Here is a 15,793-nt window from a genome sequence, read left to right as displayed (position 1 = left end):
AGTTGTTGAAGTGTTCATTACTTGTTTGCCGTGATATCATTCATGGAGATCTCCGTGCAAAATTTGTTAGATCACAGTCGTTCGTATTTGAATGACTTGCAAACTACTTCTGATCAACCAGTGACTAGTTTTGGTCAGCTGAAATTAAACCACTAGAGACTTTTCACTCATCACCTTCTCGGTGGCCATGTTTATGCCGAACTACTATCATTTGAATTCAGTCAATAGTTGGCCTGTGTAAAAGTATCTTTCGTCGCAATTTAAGGATTGACTTCCTCTCTGCCTGTGATCTCCAGCTGCTGGGAGTTGTAGTCTCGCAACAGGTTGGGTATAGATGCTTTATAGACTGTTGCCAGTAGTTCAGCTCCAGATGAGAGGGCAGCAGACAAACGCTGTTAAGCCTCCTGCTTACGGGCAGATTTTTGCTGTGGAATCCACGGCGGGCGTCCGCACCATAGATCCGCAGTAAATAGTGCCCATAGCATGCTATGGGAAATGGATTCTTCCTGCACACTTGCGGAAACCAATTGCGGTTTCTGCAAGTGCAGGTAAAATCACAGCATGCTCCGTTTTTGTGGGGCTTCCATGCCGATGGCTTTCATTGAAGTTAACCCCTTAGTGACGGAGCTTTTTTTGCTTTTTTCCATTTTTGTTTTTTCCTACTCCCTTTTAAAAAATCATAGCTCCTTTATTTATCCATAGACGTCGCTGTATGAGGGCTTGTTTTTTGCGGGATGAGTTGTATTTTTCAATGGCACTATTTATTGTGCCATATAATTTACTGAAAAACTTTAAAAAAATTCTTAGCGGAGAGAAATGGGAAAAAAAACGACATTCCGCCATCTTTCGGTGCGTCCTGTTTCTACAGCACACAAATTGCAACAAAAACGACCTGATATTTTTATTCTATGGGTCAGTACGATTGCTACGATACAAAACTTGTATAGTATTTTTTTTTGCTGTAGTACTTTTATTTTATTTTATTTTTTTTAAGATATTTAATTTTTTTTCAATTATTTTCTGCGGTCATTTTGTGCGCGCAATACCTTTATTTTTTCGTCGACCTAGTTGAGCAAGGGCTCATTTTTTGCGGGATGTCCTGAAATTTCCGATGGTACCAATTTGGAATACATACGACTTTTTGATCGCTTTTTATTGCGTTTTTTCTGGGAGACAGGGTAACTAAAAAAGTGTATTTCTGGCGTTCTTTATTTCGACGTTCACCATGTGGGAAAAATAATGCACTACTTTGATAGATCGGACTTTTACGGACGCGGCGATATCAAATACATATTTTTATTTTATGATTTTGATTTTTTAATAATGGATATGGCAAAAGGGGGGTGATTTAAACTTTTATAACTTTTTTTTTTTTTTTTTTTTTAACCATTAAAAAAACTTTATTGATTATTTTTTTTACATTACTTTGAAGTCCCCCTGGGGGACTTTAACATGCGATGCTTTGATCGCTCCTGCAGTATGACGTAATGCTATAGCATTACGTCATACTGCTTTTTTACAGGCAGTCTTTTAAGCCACCCTGTGTGGATGGCTTGATAGGCAGTCTGCTAAGGCAGCCCTGGGGCCATTCATTAGGCCCCCGGATGCCATGACACCTGCACGGCTCCCCCGATCTCACCGCGGGGGGGGCCCGTGCGGGACCCCCAAACAGCGTTCGGCGGATTTAAATGCGGCTGTCAGAATTGACAGCGGCATTTAAAGGGTTAATAGCCGCGAACGGCTGAGCGCAGCTATTGCCCGCGGGTGTCAGCTGTAATAAACAGCTGATGCCCACGCTGTATGGAGGGAGATAGCGCTGCTACCTCCCTCCATACACGTCCTGCAACAGCAGGACGTAGTTTTACGATGGGGCTGTCACTAAGGGGTTAATGGAAGCAGTCTCATCCACGGCCCTTCCGCAATTGACATTGCGGAAAGGTTGCAGATTCCGCATCATTAGGCGATAACGCTGTAAAAGCAGGGATTTTTAAAAAAAATCTGTACTGCGCATGTCTGACTACGAGCCGCAGTACAGATTACAACAAAGGTAAGCAGGTACGCGTGGACACCGCTGCTCCCAGGGCCGGATTCTGATACGAAGTCTGGCGCCTCTGTGTCCAGGAGGCCTTCAGAGGATTTTCGAGTTTTATGTAAATCAAGCTTGTATAAGGGCACTTATACAAGCTGAAAAATCTCCTCAACAAGCAGTTTTAAGTGATAGCTGTCTGGTGTAAACATGGGACCCAACAGGGTAATGAGCAAGTAAGCCAGCTCACTGAAATGAAAGCAGTAGTGATTGACCTCTTTATCCGTGTAAACCGCTGTTCATCTTTGCTTGCCTGTTCAGTGAATGGAGGCGGCCGCCCGGCAGAGATCTCTGGCGCGTTCTGCTTCCATTCACTGAAGGACTATGCTTCCTGTGTGAAAACATAGTGACAGTCATCCTGTGTAAACGTCCCCTAACGAATAGTTTTTACTAATTCAATAGTGTTTTTGACTACAAACAAAGGTGGTGAGCATTTGTAGACAGCAGGCAGCAGATTGGTGGCTGTGCCAACAGTCATACGCACCGTGCTATTACCATATAAATCCAGCATACGCCCTATAATATAAACGCATTAAAGTTCTATGCTGATCAGGATTTTTTTCTTTTGAGAATTTCATCCCAATATCTTCCATGGATCCAATGCTGTAGTTCATCCCCTCCAGGCAGTGAATTCTGCACTTTCCCTCGGCCTCTGGGTCACTTGACCAGCTCCCTGACAATGCCCTGTGTCCCCAGTTAATTGGTCAGAGTTGACAACTGTCAAAGATGCTTTCCCATAGCAACCAATCGGCTTCCATTTCATATTCTGATCTTGTCAATGAAAAGCTGTTGTATGCTTGGAAGGGTCCTTGTAGACGAACAGATTTATCGTTTGGGTGACATCACTAGCTTATTCACTCTAGCCAGGCAGATACGTTATTGGCTCATTCAAACAAGGAATCGTTCACTTTATAAATTAACTGAGAGGGACTGAATGAGCGCTGCTTAAACTGAATGATGAATGAACGAGCTAACGAATTTTATGCCTGCATAAAGTGAACAATGAATGAACAGTGAACAATTATTGGTTGTCCAGTCGTTGGCTCACATTTAGAATGAATTATCATTCGCTCATTGAAACGATAATCATTACATCTAAAACCCACTGTAATTTGGACAAGAGAGGTTTTTCTTTGAGGGTTATCATAAATCCCCCCTATAGAGAATTGGCTCAAAATATGACATCTGCTATGATGATTAATACAGAAACACTTGCTTACCTCCGGACAGCTGGACTACTTGTATTGTTATTTGTAGATATTCATTTTACATGATCTGTCAGATATGTTGAGGTCCTTTTATGAATGCTTCACTACTTGTACATTGGATCTAAGGGCCCATTTGCACGCAAAGATAATCAGTCAAAAGATAGGTGTTTTTTTTCGTATAAGCTGCTAATTGACACTATTATCCATTAGCAGCTTATCACATTTATTTGCATGTTAATGAGTCTCCAGGAGCTATATGTAGAGAACAGCAGGCGGTCTGTTCTCTGCATTCAGGTCCATTGCTCTGCCACGGGCTCTCTGCTGAACAATGTAATTTACTTACAGCTAAAAATCATCTTTTCACCCAATGAGTGAAAGATGGGAGCATTTACACACACAGATTATCGCTCAAGCAATGGCTTTTGAGTGAAATTTTGAGCGATAAGGCCCATTTACACACAATGATTAAGGGGTTCACAAGAAAATGGGCAACATTCCTTTTTTGATCTAGAAGGATGTATTGGGGAATGGATCTCTTATAGCTGGAACTAATTCCTTCACCTCAGTCTGGTTTTGCAGCCAAGTCCTAGTCAATGAAAGGACTCTGTGCTTCAGTACCAAAAGCGGCCAAGAGAACTGCCTTGTTGTGGGGCTGCAGGGGATGATGTTGGACCTGTATTTATCCTAAGGACAGGCCTTTAGTGTTCCCTCATAAGTCCATTTAAAGACGTTACTTTTTAAAGAGGACCGATCATGTCCTCTGATCAGCGAGGATGGCTGCTTAGCTTTGCGGCCCCAGTCCTGCTGACTGTCACACCTCTTTTCTTTATACTCTTCTGCATCTCTGTTAAACTTGACTGCCGATGCTTTGAATGTGTTGAGTAGACCGTCTCCTCTGCTTACTGTCAATGGATGACATTAGGTTATCTCTGGCTACTGCCAGTCAACAGAGGATTCTACCTACTCGACAGATTCAAAGCGCCAAAAGATGTATCTAATGGATGGGAATATACTAAGAAGTAGTGGAATAGAAGCAGTGGGCTGTGGCTGCAGCCCTACACAGCCGGCCTCACTGATCAAAGGCAGAGTCAGTTCTCTTTAAGTTAGCAAACACTGTGCCCCTCCCATTACTCAGAATCTCCATGGTTTTCCCTTTTTATAAGTCAGACTCCACCTTCATTGATTCTAATTAAAACAAGAAACCGTGAAAAGAACTTATAAGAAATTATATTTGTTTTTAAGAGTAAATGCTCCCAGTCACCCCCAATATGAGATAAACCTCTTCGGTGCTAGAAGGGGCTGTAAGAACAACAGACCGGAGAACTTCTTCATAACAAGCAGCACATAATATGGCAACGTCAGCATGGGACGGACTGAACAAGGCAAAGACGAAAAACGTCAGACTTTGGGAGAAAAGGGAAGGCACTCGCATCGCGGCTGGCACAGCTATTAGAGCGAGCGAGTCCCTGGTGCCCACGGTATGTCCTGGCTGTGCCGTCCTTATAGGGGAATCTCCATGCTGGTATATGGTTCACAAATAACCGCCATGTCCTTCCAGCGAGGGCTTGGACCCGTAACTGGCACAAGTGAGACAGGAACACCACCTCCTGCTCTGAATAGATCAACCCAGTGGGGGTAGCACATGCTTCTCTGGAAAGCTCATCGACTCCCATCTGCTCTGCAGGACACATCTGCTCTGGATTTGAATGCAACTTGTCCACGATTTTGCAGGAACTAAAGTTCCCCGGCTCAATCCACTGTCGGACATGGAGGGTCGTGCGGTCGTCCTGTAATCAGTGCGGCATGTGGACACATTTCCATACAAATAAACTGCAATAGAGATGAATGTGTTGAGGATGCACAGGTGGCTCAACTAAAGCATATCACCACTTTACATACCAAATAAATGAACAAATAATGGGGTCAGTGTTTATGCTTCAGAGCTAAAATCTCCCAGCATTCCCTGCTTGTTTATAGTATCTGCACAGAACATGCTCTAGTGATTTGCATTCTGGGAAGTGTCATGTTTACACTACGCTCTGTACAGTAACATGATGTAGGAAAAACTGCTGCCCCCATTATGCAGCCTCCACTAATGAGCCATTTACATGGGACGATTATCTCACACACTTTGTTCAGATGCACAACATTTTCCCGCGTGTAGTTCCGTGTAAACGCTCCCTGCTTTATAGAAGGTGAACCGCTGACCAAGAAGCCCATGCTCCAGCGCTGAAGTCTGTCTGTGTAACCACTCTGCACGAGCGCTAACAACCTTAAAGGAGACATCAGCACTCGTGTGGTCATTTACCCGACTGTGTGCACATCCAGCAAATGAATTAAGTGTGAAGCGGCACAATAAGCCATGGCTGCGAGAAATACAGGAACAAACGTGCTTCAGCACCCGACACACTTACAGTGGCTGCCTGCACTTTTGTCATGCACTCCATTTCCCCATCTGTTTCAGTAATACAGTAGTATATAAGCCAGGGACCCAGCTTTCCCATTCATGTGAAGGCTTTTCAGCCTAGAGAGGTGTCTATAGAGCTAGGTACCCATCCATTAAGGTTCGCCTTGACGTGGCAGATGGGCATACATGGTTTTGATCAAATCGTGCACTAAGAACCTTGCGTTTTTATGCGGTCAATACAAAAATCATTATGTATATGTTTGCAGATATTAAGTGTGTCGGGTGCTGAAGCACATGTTTGTTTACCGAACTGTTGTCCCATGTAAAAGGCCTATAAGCTGTTATGGGTGTCTAACCACAAGCCTCCTGACTAGTTGCTATAACAACCAACTGCGTGCTGAGTGCAGCTCTGAAGTATAATGCAAGATGTAAGTCACAATAAGTACTGTGTGTACAGCTGTGGAGTATAATGCAGTGTACATGTAGATTATATGTCCACCTGTGACCATGAGCTTCCTGGCTCTACTAATGGGTGACAGTAGCATTATAATGGTGACATTTGGTTCTGTTCTCTCACCTGCAGTCATCTCCTCCTGCACTGACCACATAGCGATCTGCGCTGGTGAAGCGTATATTTGTCACATGGGCTGAATGTCCCAAAAATCTTTTATGCTTTGCCTGGATTGAGGGATACAGGAGAATTGGAAACCAGTTACAATTGCCATGCATGCCACTGGTGGAAACAGAAGCCCCTTCATACACTAAATATTGTCCCATTCCTCAGACTAGCTCTACGGCATGCGGGGTCAGGGACAGACACTGGAGGGGAATTCTTAACACCATTTTTCTGGCAGTTTTCTTCCCATCTCCAGTGTAAAGAGTTGACAAATTTATCAGATGTCTATTAATTTGTTGTAAACAAGCAACCCAGCTACCGGAGGGAGGGTGCGCAGAAATTGTGCTTTTTTTTTTTTTTTTTTTTTTAAAGTTGCACATCATAAATGTCTCTAAAAACCTCCCTCCCCCCATACCCTGCTCCCTTTTTTAGACACTTTTGAAAAGTGGAATCAGAGGTGGAACATCTGTTCTTTTTGGTGCAAATCCATAGTAAATCTGTCTAAAGTGATTTGCACCAAAAAAAGTTGGCACTTCCACCAGAATTCTGCTACCCCAGCAGTAATCAATATGCCCCCGTTACTTACAAACTTCTCAGGACAGGGGAAGTCGAATAGTTTGACCATTCCAAAGTCGTCGCCGGTAACCAGGCTGATCCCTGAGTGAGAGACGGAGGCGCATGTTACGTCTGACTTCTCGTTGTGTCTTGACCAGATCCCCACCACCTCGTCACCTAGGACGCTACGGGGGAAGACGAACAGATCAGTGATGGGAGGAGCCTCTCATGATCACAAAACAAGAAGTGAGTGGACCACACATATTCCCAGTTGTTAGTCTATGGTAGATTGTATACAACGTGCAGAATCTCTTAAGGGCTCCTTTACACTGGCAATTGCAATTTCAGCGCAAGAAAATCATGGCAATACTGCAATTTGGCTCATGGGATGTCTGAGCGCCAGCGATGCTTTTTATTGCAAGATGGACAATGTTAAAGACGCATTGCACGAAAATTGCAAGTTCGTGTGTTGCGATGTGATAAAACAAAGGCTCCATAGGGAAACACAGACGATAAAAAAAGCAAAACACAGAAGGATAGGGCAGGCAGCGATTTACACATCTTGCGACATCGCAGACGTTGAGAAGCATGGGTTTCATAATTCTGTGTTTTCACTTGCTCTCGCATTGCGCTAAAATCGTGCAATTTTATAGCAAGTGTGAAGTCAGCCTTGCTGAAGGGAGTATTATATATCACATTTTATATACACATATACACTCAGACACCTAAATTGCAGCATAAGAAAATATTGTAGCAGTTTCCAGGCCTCACTTAGGTTTTATTCCTCCGCAGATGTTACACATGGGTTAATATAGGACCACTGCATAATGGAAGCCTATGGATGAAGTTGCATATGGACATATGCATCGCCACAACTGGTGGTATAAATGCCATATAGGCAGATTACGCCTATGCCTTAATGGACCAATGGCAATTTCAAGCCTCTTCCTAGATAGGCTGGTGATATTACATTTGTTCTATGGGGTAGGAATCCTATTCATTGATTAAGACAGTGTTCACATTATGTTGTCAGCCTTTTATGTGAGGTTTATGTCTCAGCGCCTCTGAAAAGCTGCAGCGTGTCCTACTATACAGACCTACAGCTCACCCTCTCTCTATAGCAACACTCTTTTCCTTCAATCCCGTACTCCCTGTTGCACCTCCCCGCCTTTGTCCATCAGATGAGAGCGTGACTGGGGACCCTCTCTGAATCCCAATGGTCTGTCCAGGGAGTCCAGCTGCTTGTTATCTCCACCCTGGGAAGCTCCAGTGAAATTGATGCCCAAGTGGACATTTATGTCTCCGGAGCTTCTTGATGTATACATTTAACAGAGGCTGTCATGGATACCATACAATGGCATTCATCATCTATAGGTTGCCATATTATAAAAAAAACAAGTATACCACGTATTATACGTTTGTTTTTTTACTGTATACCATAGTATGTAATGGCATAGTCTAATGCACTAATCCATACTTGAAGGCTTGTGGTCCGGAACAATCCCCAAACCGCTCCGCCTCCATTCATTAATGATGATCTCAATAGGCTCTCAATGTTATCCAGGACCAGATGAAGGCTGTCAGGTGTATGGAGCAGCGCTTCCTTTCGGGCTGGTGGAGCGCACGCTGGTAAATGTGTTCTCCCCTGGTCCAATACTGGAGTGCGCAAGCATAGGGTGGCGACTCATTTCCGATCGCTGGAACGCATGCTTCTCTTTGCACGGGACTGGAAACATGGGGTCGCCAAACACATGCAACATGAGCGCGCTAAACCCATCCTCCACCTGCTGTTGGTGAACACAGGAAACTTTGATGTTGGCTGGTGACAGTTCTCTTGGTGGACCTGGATACTAGGGGGGGTTTATGTCAGTCCCTGGACCCCCCATCCCACCACTGCATACATGGAGCGCTTGAACTTTTATAATTTTTTCCTTTGGATATTTTCATTCACTAGTGATGATCATCGCTGGGACGACCTGTTGGACATCTGCGCCCAGTAGGTCCTGTGTAAAAGCACCCTAACGCTCTGGATGTATATAAGGACATTTCCATTCACAGACAACAAGCAGAGATGAATCTATGATATGGTACCGACACAATTAGGGCTCGTTAAGAGTGACGCTGCCCGCGCACAGGACGCGCTTCTATTAGGAACCAATGGGTTCCTACAGAAGTGTTCACATAAACGATTGTTAGACACGCTAAATTTGCGCATCTAACAAAGATAGAACATGCGACTGCAAACTTGCATCCAAGCTCTGTGCTTTCCATACACTCCTATGGGAGCTGAAAAGCACGCTCCACACACCTCCGATCGTGTGAACGGGCTACTTCAGGTAGCTGGAATTAGCCCATTCACACGATCTCTAGAGCAATACAACTGCGATCTTTGCATGCGGCTATTCTGCGCGCAGACAGCGCTCGTGTGAACGAGCCCTTACAAAGAGAGTCACAGACTACTGCATTGCCAGTGTGAGGAAGTAGTAGTAGTCAGAAGTCATATGACTTGCCTGGTCCAAGAGGCCCATGTTACCCGGTCAATCACAGCTTGTTCCGTGAGGAGTTTTCCTGAAGGCACTTCATAGACCAGCCTTTTATAACAGCCCGTTGAGACCTGCAAACAGAGGAAGAAATGTGGAGGTTTCCCTAAAAAGCAGGTCTGAAAGCTTCAGCTGGTGTGAAATGCTATCAGTGCTCCTATCTGAGTGTACTTGGAGTTGGTAATAGTTGTAATGTGGTGCCCAACAGCCATCTAGTCACATAAGGGGGTTCCTATAAACTTTATACACTTTCTTTACAACAGACTATCCATACCACCACCTCCACTTCCCTGCCAAAAACACAAAACTGAAAGATCAGTAGTGTGGGGAGAGAGAAAGGAGAATGTGACCTACTTCATAATAACCCTTGTAGGTCAACAGTACCTGCACATAGCGACTGTCGGCAGAAAAGTCTATCTGCAGCACGAAGCTGGGGATATCTTTGCAGTAACTGATGCGATTTAGCGAGGGACCGAGGGTAAGATCATAGAAATCCACAGCATTTTCACTGGATCCTACAGCCAGGTAGTGAGAGTCCGGGCTGAACCTGGGAATGAACAGAAGTGTTAGCTCTTGTGCCAACACTTACATGACCCTGTGATATGCCACCATTACTCAACCAGTTACAACATTCGCAGGATCACACCTGATGTCCTGGATTGGTGACCTCCGGTCTCTCTTCTTGCCCCAGATCTTTAAGGAAGCTACAAGCAAGATGATGAACTCTCCATTCTTCATCCCGATGGCCACCATGTCACCCTCAGGACTGTAGCAGACGGTACGAGCCGCGTGACCCAGATTCACCTTGTTCAGCATCTTCTGTGAGAAAAAGAAAAGGAGTCCTGTAAAACTAAGGAAAATTCATAAACTGGTAGAGCTGGAAGGGGACCGTTCCAATCACAGGGCTCGACCATAGAATTTGTTTGGGATTTCTACCTTGTCTACAATATCCCATAACCGGACTGTCCCGTCTTCTGCAGCCGACAAGAAGAAGTCTCTGGTCGGATGCGTTGCCAGTCCCCAGATGGGTCCATCCATGTGGCCGTTGATCAGAATGTTGCATGCTGCGTTCTTCTCTCCCACTTCAATGATTTCTGCATTTCGAGTTCCAACCAGGATTTTACCCTGAGGCAGAAGGATGTGTTATCAGATGATATAGACACAAGTTATGGGGGGATTTACAACTATGATCGTTCACAGAGGTCTATCTGGAAACACTGGTTCCCAATATACATTCTAGGGGCCCCACACTCAATGCATGCTATTTATATGACTTATGATATCTGCACCCCCCTATCACTGCTACAGATAAAGATGGGGGTTTCTGACAAATCTTCTACAACAATATGAAGACCGTGTAGTCTTACCTTCCCCCTGCACACGGATCTCACACAATCGGTTGTCTGGCCGGTTTCTAGCCTAAAGGCACGACATCTTTTTAGCTCTTGGTCCCAAAGCTTGACTGCACCACCCTCCTTGGAGCTGTATGGAGGTAGTAATCCAACATTGTGATATAGTACAGAAGTGCTTTATAGACAAATCAGGGAACATCTGTTCATTAAATAGACATGTCCTGCAGCCCATCTTCATTTTCGGGGCAGGTAAATGCGGCCTATTCTTTCCTGTTATCAACCATTTCAGGCTGGGAAGAGGCAGACTGCAGGAAGTTACTCTATACCATATGCACTGGAGGGGTGTGATAAGAATATCCAAGACCAGATGCTGTTTTTACGCAGTTTCAGGCCATCAGTATTACTTCAGCTGAAGCACTTACGGTCTTTCCTTGCCCCCGGTCACGATCAGCCCATCCCGCAGCGTGGTGTACATGGTAAAAACTGGCCCGTTGTGAGCTTTGGCCACAATCCGTGACAATATGTGATCCTTCCAGACGCAGACATCTCCGCTGATTGTACCTGTAAAGGTCAGGTTACCCTGCAAATTTGAACAGGAGTATCATTGGAGTATTGCAAGATTTGCCATTCAGGGGTCTAAAAAAGTTGGGTTATCAGTGCGGTAGCCATCACAGCTCCACCGTGAACAGTTCTAACCATAAAATGACTGAAAAGAACAAGGATGATACCCACAGCTCCGAAAGCCACAGCCAACATGGTTTGCATCCTGGCGTCTTCTATAGAACTCAGCATCCCCTTCTTACTCAATAGCGCCCTCCCTGCCAGCGTCCAGAACCGCACGTGTTTCACTCCCACAGACACAAACTGGGTGTCAGAGTCCGGGCGGAATTCAGCCACAAAAATCCGCTGGTTGTGACCAACTTTACTGGCAATTTTGGCACCTGGAGGAGGTAAAAAAGACAAAGTTAGATGGCATCTGGGCCTCCACCGCAGCATGTGGCAGCTCACTGGCTACTGCCGCTTATCTGCAACATTCATTCCCCATTATCTCATCCATTCCTTCATTTTCATAATATTTTTAGTCTTATTCATTCCTCCTGTATGTTATTCCCTCACATATCTACAGTACATATATATTATTCACTCACTCGCCCCTACCCAATTCACTCCTCCACAGTAATGTCCTATAAAATCTACATCTACATTCATCCATCCCATAACAAACTCATTCACCTCCATTCAGTAATCTATTCCTCCACAGTACTCATCATATATACCATTCATTCCTCCACAGTAATATTCCATACCATTCCGTTACTCATCTACAGGACATCTCCATTCATTGCCCATCTTCACTAATCCATTCCTTCACAATGCTCCTTCCTATATAGCATTCATTCCGCCTTGGTGATCTTTCTAATTAACCATTCATTCCTCCACAGTGTTCCTTACTATTTACCATTCAATTCACTACAATGCTCCTTCCCACTGTGCTCATCCAATACACCATTCATTCCTGCACAGTAAAGTTTCTACCTAATTCATTCACTCGTCAACATTCCAGGTATGCCATTCCCTCACTCACTCACTTCCTACCCCATTCCTTTCTCCACAGTATAGTCCCATTCCATTACCTTACTCATCTACAGGACATTTCCATCATCTCTATTCATTGGCTATCTTCACTAATCCATTCCTTCACAATGCTCCTTCCCATATAGCATTCATTCCACCTCAGTGCTCCTTCTTATTTACCATTCATTCCTCCACGGTACTCCTTCCCATTTACCATTCAATTCACTACAGTGCTCCTTCCCACTTATCATTCATTCCACTACTGTGCTTATCCAATATACCATTCATTCATGCACAGTCAAGCTTCCACCTAAATCATTCACTCATCTACACTACATGTATGCCATTCCCTCACTCATCCACCGGCTACCCAGTAACCCCGTTAATTCCTCCACAATACTCATGCCATACACCATTCATTCCTTCAGAGTGCTTGTCCCCTATACTATTCATTCATGCAGTATGCTCATGAAATGTAGCATTCATTCTGGAACCTTATTCTTAACTCATCTCCAGTACATGCTCTGTATACTATTCCCTCACTCACCCATCCTGTGTCCTATTCAACCATTATTAGTTCTCCATCTATTTATCTACAGTGCTCATCCCCCATGACTTCACAAATCTTCCAAACATCTCCAGTCCCATTTATTAATCCACATTACATGTATGCTCCCCCAGTAATTTATCTCCCATCCCATTTCTTCATCTATGGTCCATACCTTCCTGCCATTTCCAGATGGTGACAGTATGTTCTGGGTCCAGCCCCACAGACAGAAGCAGCTTTCCGGTGGCACTGAAACTGACGGAGCACACGCCCTTGGAGTGATAGCAGCGGAGTACGGAGAGGGTCTGCTTACTCATTGCATCCCACACGTGTATGGAAGGGGCCGAGGCTGGAGTTGGGGCAGGGAATAAAGGACACAGCTGACACAACAGACAAGACAGATTCTAGGGTCTGAAATAAGACTTGGTCAGCATAGCAATGCTATACAATACAGTATAAAGAAAGATACAATGTAGGCACAACCAAAAGAAACAGAGAAGTTCATTCAGTATCATTTACACACAACACAACTTACCGGACATGTCTGCTGCATCGCCTGAAATTACAGAAAAGAAAGGTCTACTGTAATTAGGCTAACTTAATATTAACATCAGCATCAGTATAGAAATGGTTACATCTTATACACTCATTGACAAAAATAAAGCACCCAGAGAGAAATGTCAGATTGCTGCAAAACTCAGCATGCAGTTCCATCTCGGGCAGATATGTACATGATTACAGTTAGACGCTGGGTCTCACCCCAGTGGCTCTCAGAGGCTGGTTTTTCTATAGTGTACCTCTCTTTGAGAGATCGTTCACCACTAGACGCCTCTAAGACATTTCGCCCAGTTAACAGAATTTGAGAAGAGCACATAATTGTAATGCGAGGAGCAGGATGGTCATTTTGACAGATTGCCCACCATCTAGACTGTTCGGACCAAGCTGTTAGGAGGTGCTGGGAGCATTGGTTCGGTGAGGGTGCACACACACAGTGAATAGGCTCCGAACGGTCCTGACCGACCACCTACCAAGAGGATCAGGCGATCTGCTGACAAGCATGAGCAGATCCAACAGTTGCGTGGTCCACTATCCAGACACAGGTGCCACCTTCATTACAGACTCTTAACTCTGCCTGGACCATTTCCAGACTCTTGGCAGAAGGAAATTTGTTGTCACTGCCATTAACACCCAATACCATTGCCTTAATTTGCAGTGCTGTTGTGAACAAAAAACCTGGACTACTATAGAGTGAAACTGCACTGTCTTTAGCAAAAAATCCAGGTTGTGTTTGGGAGCCGACAATGGTCATGTTCGAGTATGGAGGCCTCATGGTGAGCGCTTCAATCCTGCCTTAGCTATGGAGCAACATACTAACCCAACGGCTACCCCTAGTAGTGATATGTGGGACATTAATAGCTCAGCGATATGTTCAGGACATCCTGCAGCCACATGTGTTCCTCTCATGGCGGCTTCCAAGAGGCAGCAGGATAATGCTCGGCCGCACACAGCAAGGATGTCACAAGGATGTCCCCACAACATTGTCACACTTCCTGTGCCTTCCCGGTAGGCAGATTTATCACCAAGCAAGCATTTATGGGACCAGCTGGGACGCCAATTTCAACCACCTACAAGTGTGCAGCATCCAGAAGCCCATTTGCAACATCTGTGGAAAATGGTCTGCAGGATACCATATGAAGTCTGTATACCTTCATGCCCGACCGTATCTCATCATGTATCCAGGCCTGATATGGCCCAACAAGGTACTAGAGCCTCCTTTTGAATTGTACCGTTTTCCCCAATAAACCGATCCTTTCACTGTAATATTGTAATCACTTACATATATCATTACATTCAAACATATAAAGTTTTAATAAATTCCAACAACTTCTTCCTGCATTCTTTTTTTTGCCAATGAGTGTAAGTTCATGTAATTCATATATAGCATTATTGTTAATATGCATTATTGAGTTCTGTAAGAGCTGTATATATCTGTAGGCAGTGAGCTCCCCCTAGTGGAGGCTACAGGCAGCCAGAATTCTATTATGTAACTGTGGCTGCGTGATGAAATAGAGGGTATGAATAATGCTTGATGTTCATGTAAATCACTTCTGCATTTTTAGTAACAATCTATAGATGTTTTGGGAAGCTTCTCAATTAATATCTGTAATTCTTTGCCCTGCGTTGCCATCATCATATGGGGGTGTAGTGCTTAGTCTGGGCTTTACGTACAAACATACCTACTTGGCCAGTTGCCACTATGTTGGTAAACTTTGGATGCTGGTTGATCGTGAGGCACAAAATGTCATCTGTGTGTTCCTGGTAAAAACTTTGAGATCCTATAAAACAAGAGATGACATGAGGGAGATGTCGCATGTGGAGGATCCAGCGATGTCAGTAACATTGTGTCTGTACATTACCTGTGGCGACATTGTACAGGATCCCGACAGAGGCAGCGTGGTACAAGATATCAGCACCGTCATTCAGATAGTGCACATTATTCCGACAGTCTTTACCCCGGTACCCAAACACCAGCTCCAGCACCAGATCCTGCAACGCAACGAGCAGCCCATCATTGTCATAGTGATGGATGATGGGAGTACAGATAATTCCCAAACTGGATATGAACCAATGATAGGCCGTTTGCATACCTCAATGGGTCTCTTCTTTTTCCCAACGTTGTTGGTCTGAAGTTTCTCGGGATGCGGTAACGCTCTACTAACAGGAGGTCTGAAATAGAGAACTGTGAATAAGAGAAGGCTGGTCCGTCACTCATCTCATACAAGAGAAAGATCTGCAGCGGTCAAGAGTGAGAAAGGGGCATGGCACAGACCATGAGGCATGATACAGGACCAGACTGTAAGCTGCATGGACTGGAAAGGTCTGCAGATCCCCTCAGTGTCCTCTAGG

General features: G+C 44.5%; 1 protein-coding gene across 2 annotated transcripts in view; it reads right to left on the bottom strand.

Moving 5' to 3' along the window:
- Positions 1-4,961: 4,961 nt before the first annotated feature.
- EML5 (EMAP like 5) overlaps positions 4,962-15,793 on the bottom strand; it is a 119,163-nt gene continuing 108,331 nt past the window's right edge. For both annotated transcript variants that reach the window (XM_066607581.1, XM_066607582.1), the window contains 15 exons: positions 15,535-15,613; positions 15,304-15,433; positions 15,124-15,222; positions 13,422-13,442; positions 13,062-13,235; positions 11,497-11,705; positions 11,187-11,344; positions 10,780-10,894; positions 10,349-10,537; positions 10,059-10,231; positions 9,797-9,959; positions 9,383-9,486; positions 6,904-7,057; positions 6,279-6,379; positions 4,962-5,124 (listed from right to left, as the gene is read on the bottom strand). In XM_066607581.1, coding sequence (XP_066463678.1) covers positions 5,088-5,124; positions 6,279-6,379; positions 6,904-7,057; positions 9,383-9,486; positions 9,797-9,959; positions 10,059-10,231; positions 10,349-10,537; positions 10,780-10,894; positions 11,187-11,344; positions 11,497-11,705; positions 13,062-13,235; positions 13,422-13,442; positions 15,124-15,222; positions 15,304-15,433; positions 15,535-15,613 — 1,906 coding nt within the window. In that variant the 3' untranslated portion in view covers positions 4,962-5,087. The remainder of the gene's footprint in view (positions 5,125-6,278; positions 6,380-6,903; positions 7,058-9,382; positions 9,487-9,796; positions 9,960-10,058; positions 10,232-10,348; positions 10,538-10,779; positions 10,895-11,186; positions 11,345-11,496; positions 11,706-13,061; positions 13,236-13,421; positions 13,443-15,123; positions 15,223-15,303; positions 15,434-15,534; positions 15,614-15,793) is intronic.

Source organism: Eleutherodactylus coqui, chromosome 6 (genome assembly GCF_035609145.1).
Source record: "Eleutherodactylus coqui strain aEleCoq1 chromosome 6, aEleCoq1.hap1, whole genome shotgun sequence".
NCBI classification, from domain to species: Eukaryota; Metazoa; Chordata; class Amphibia; order Anura; family Eleutherodactylidae; genus Eleutherodactylus; species Eleutherodactylus coqui.
Note: the sequence above shows the minus strand (reverse complement) of the source record. Positions and strands in the feature narration are given on the sequence as shown.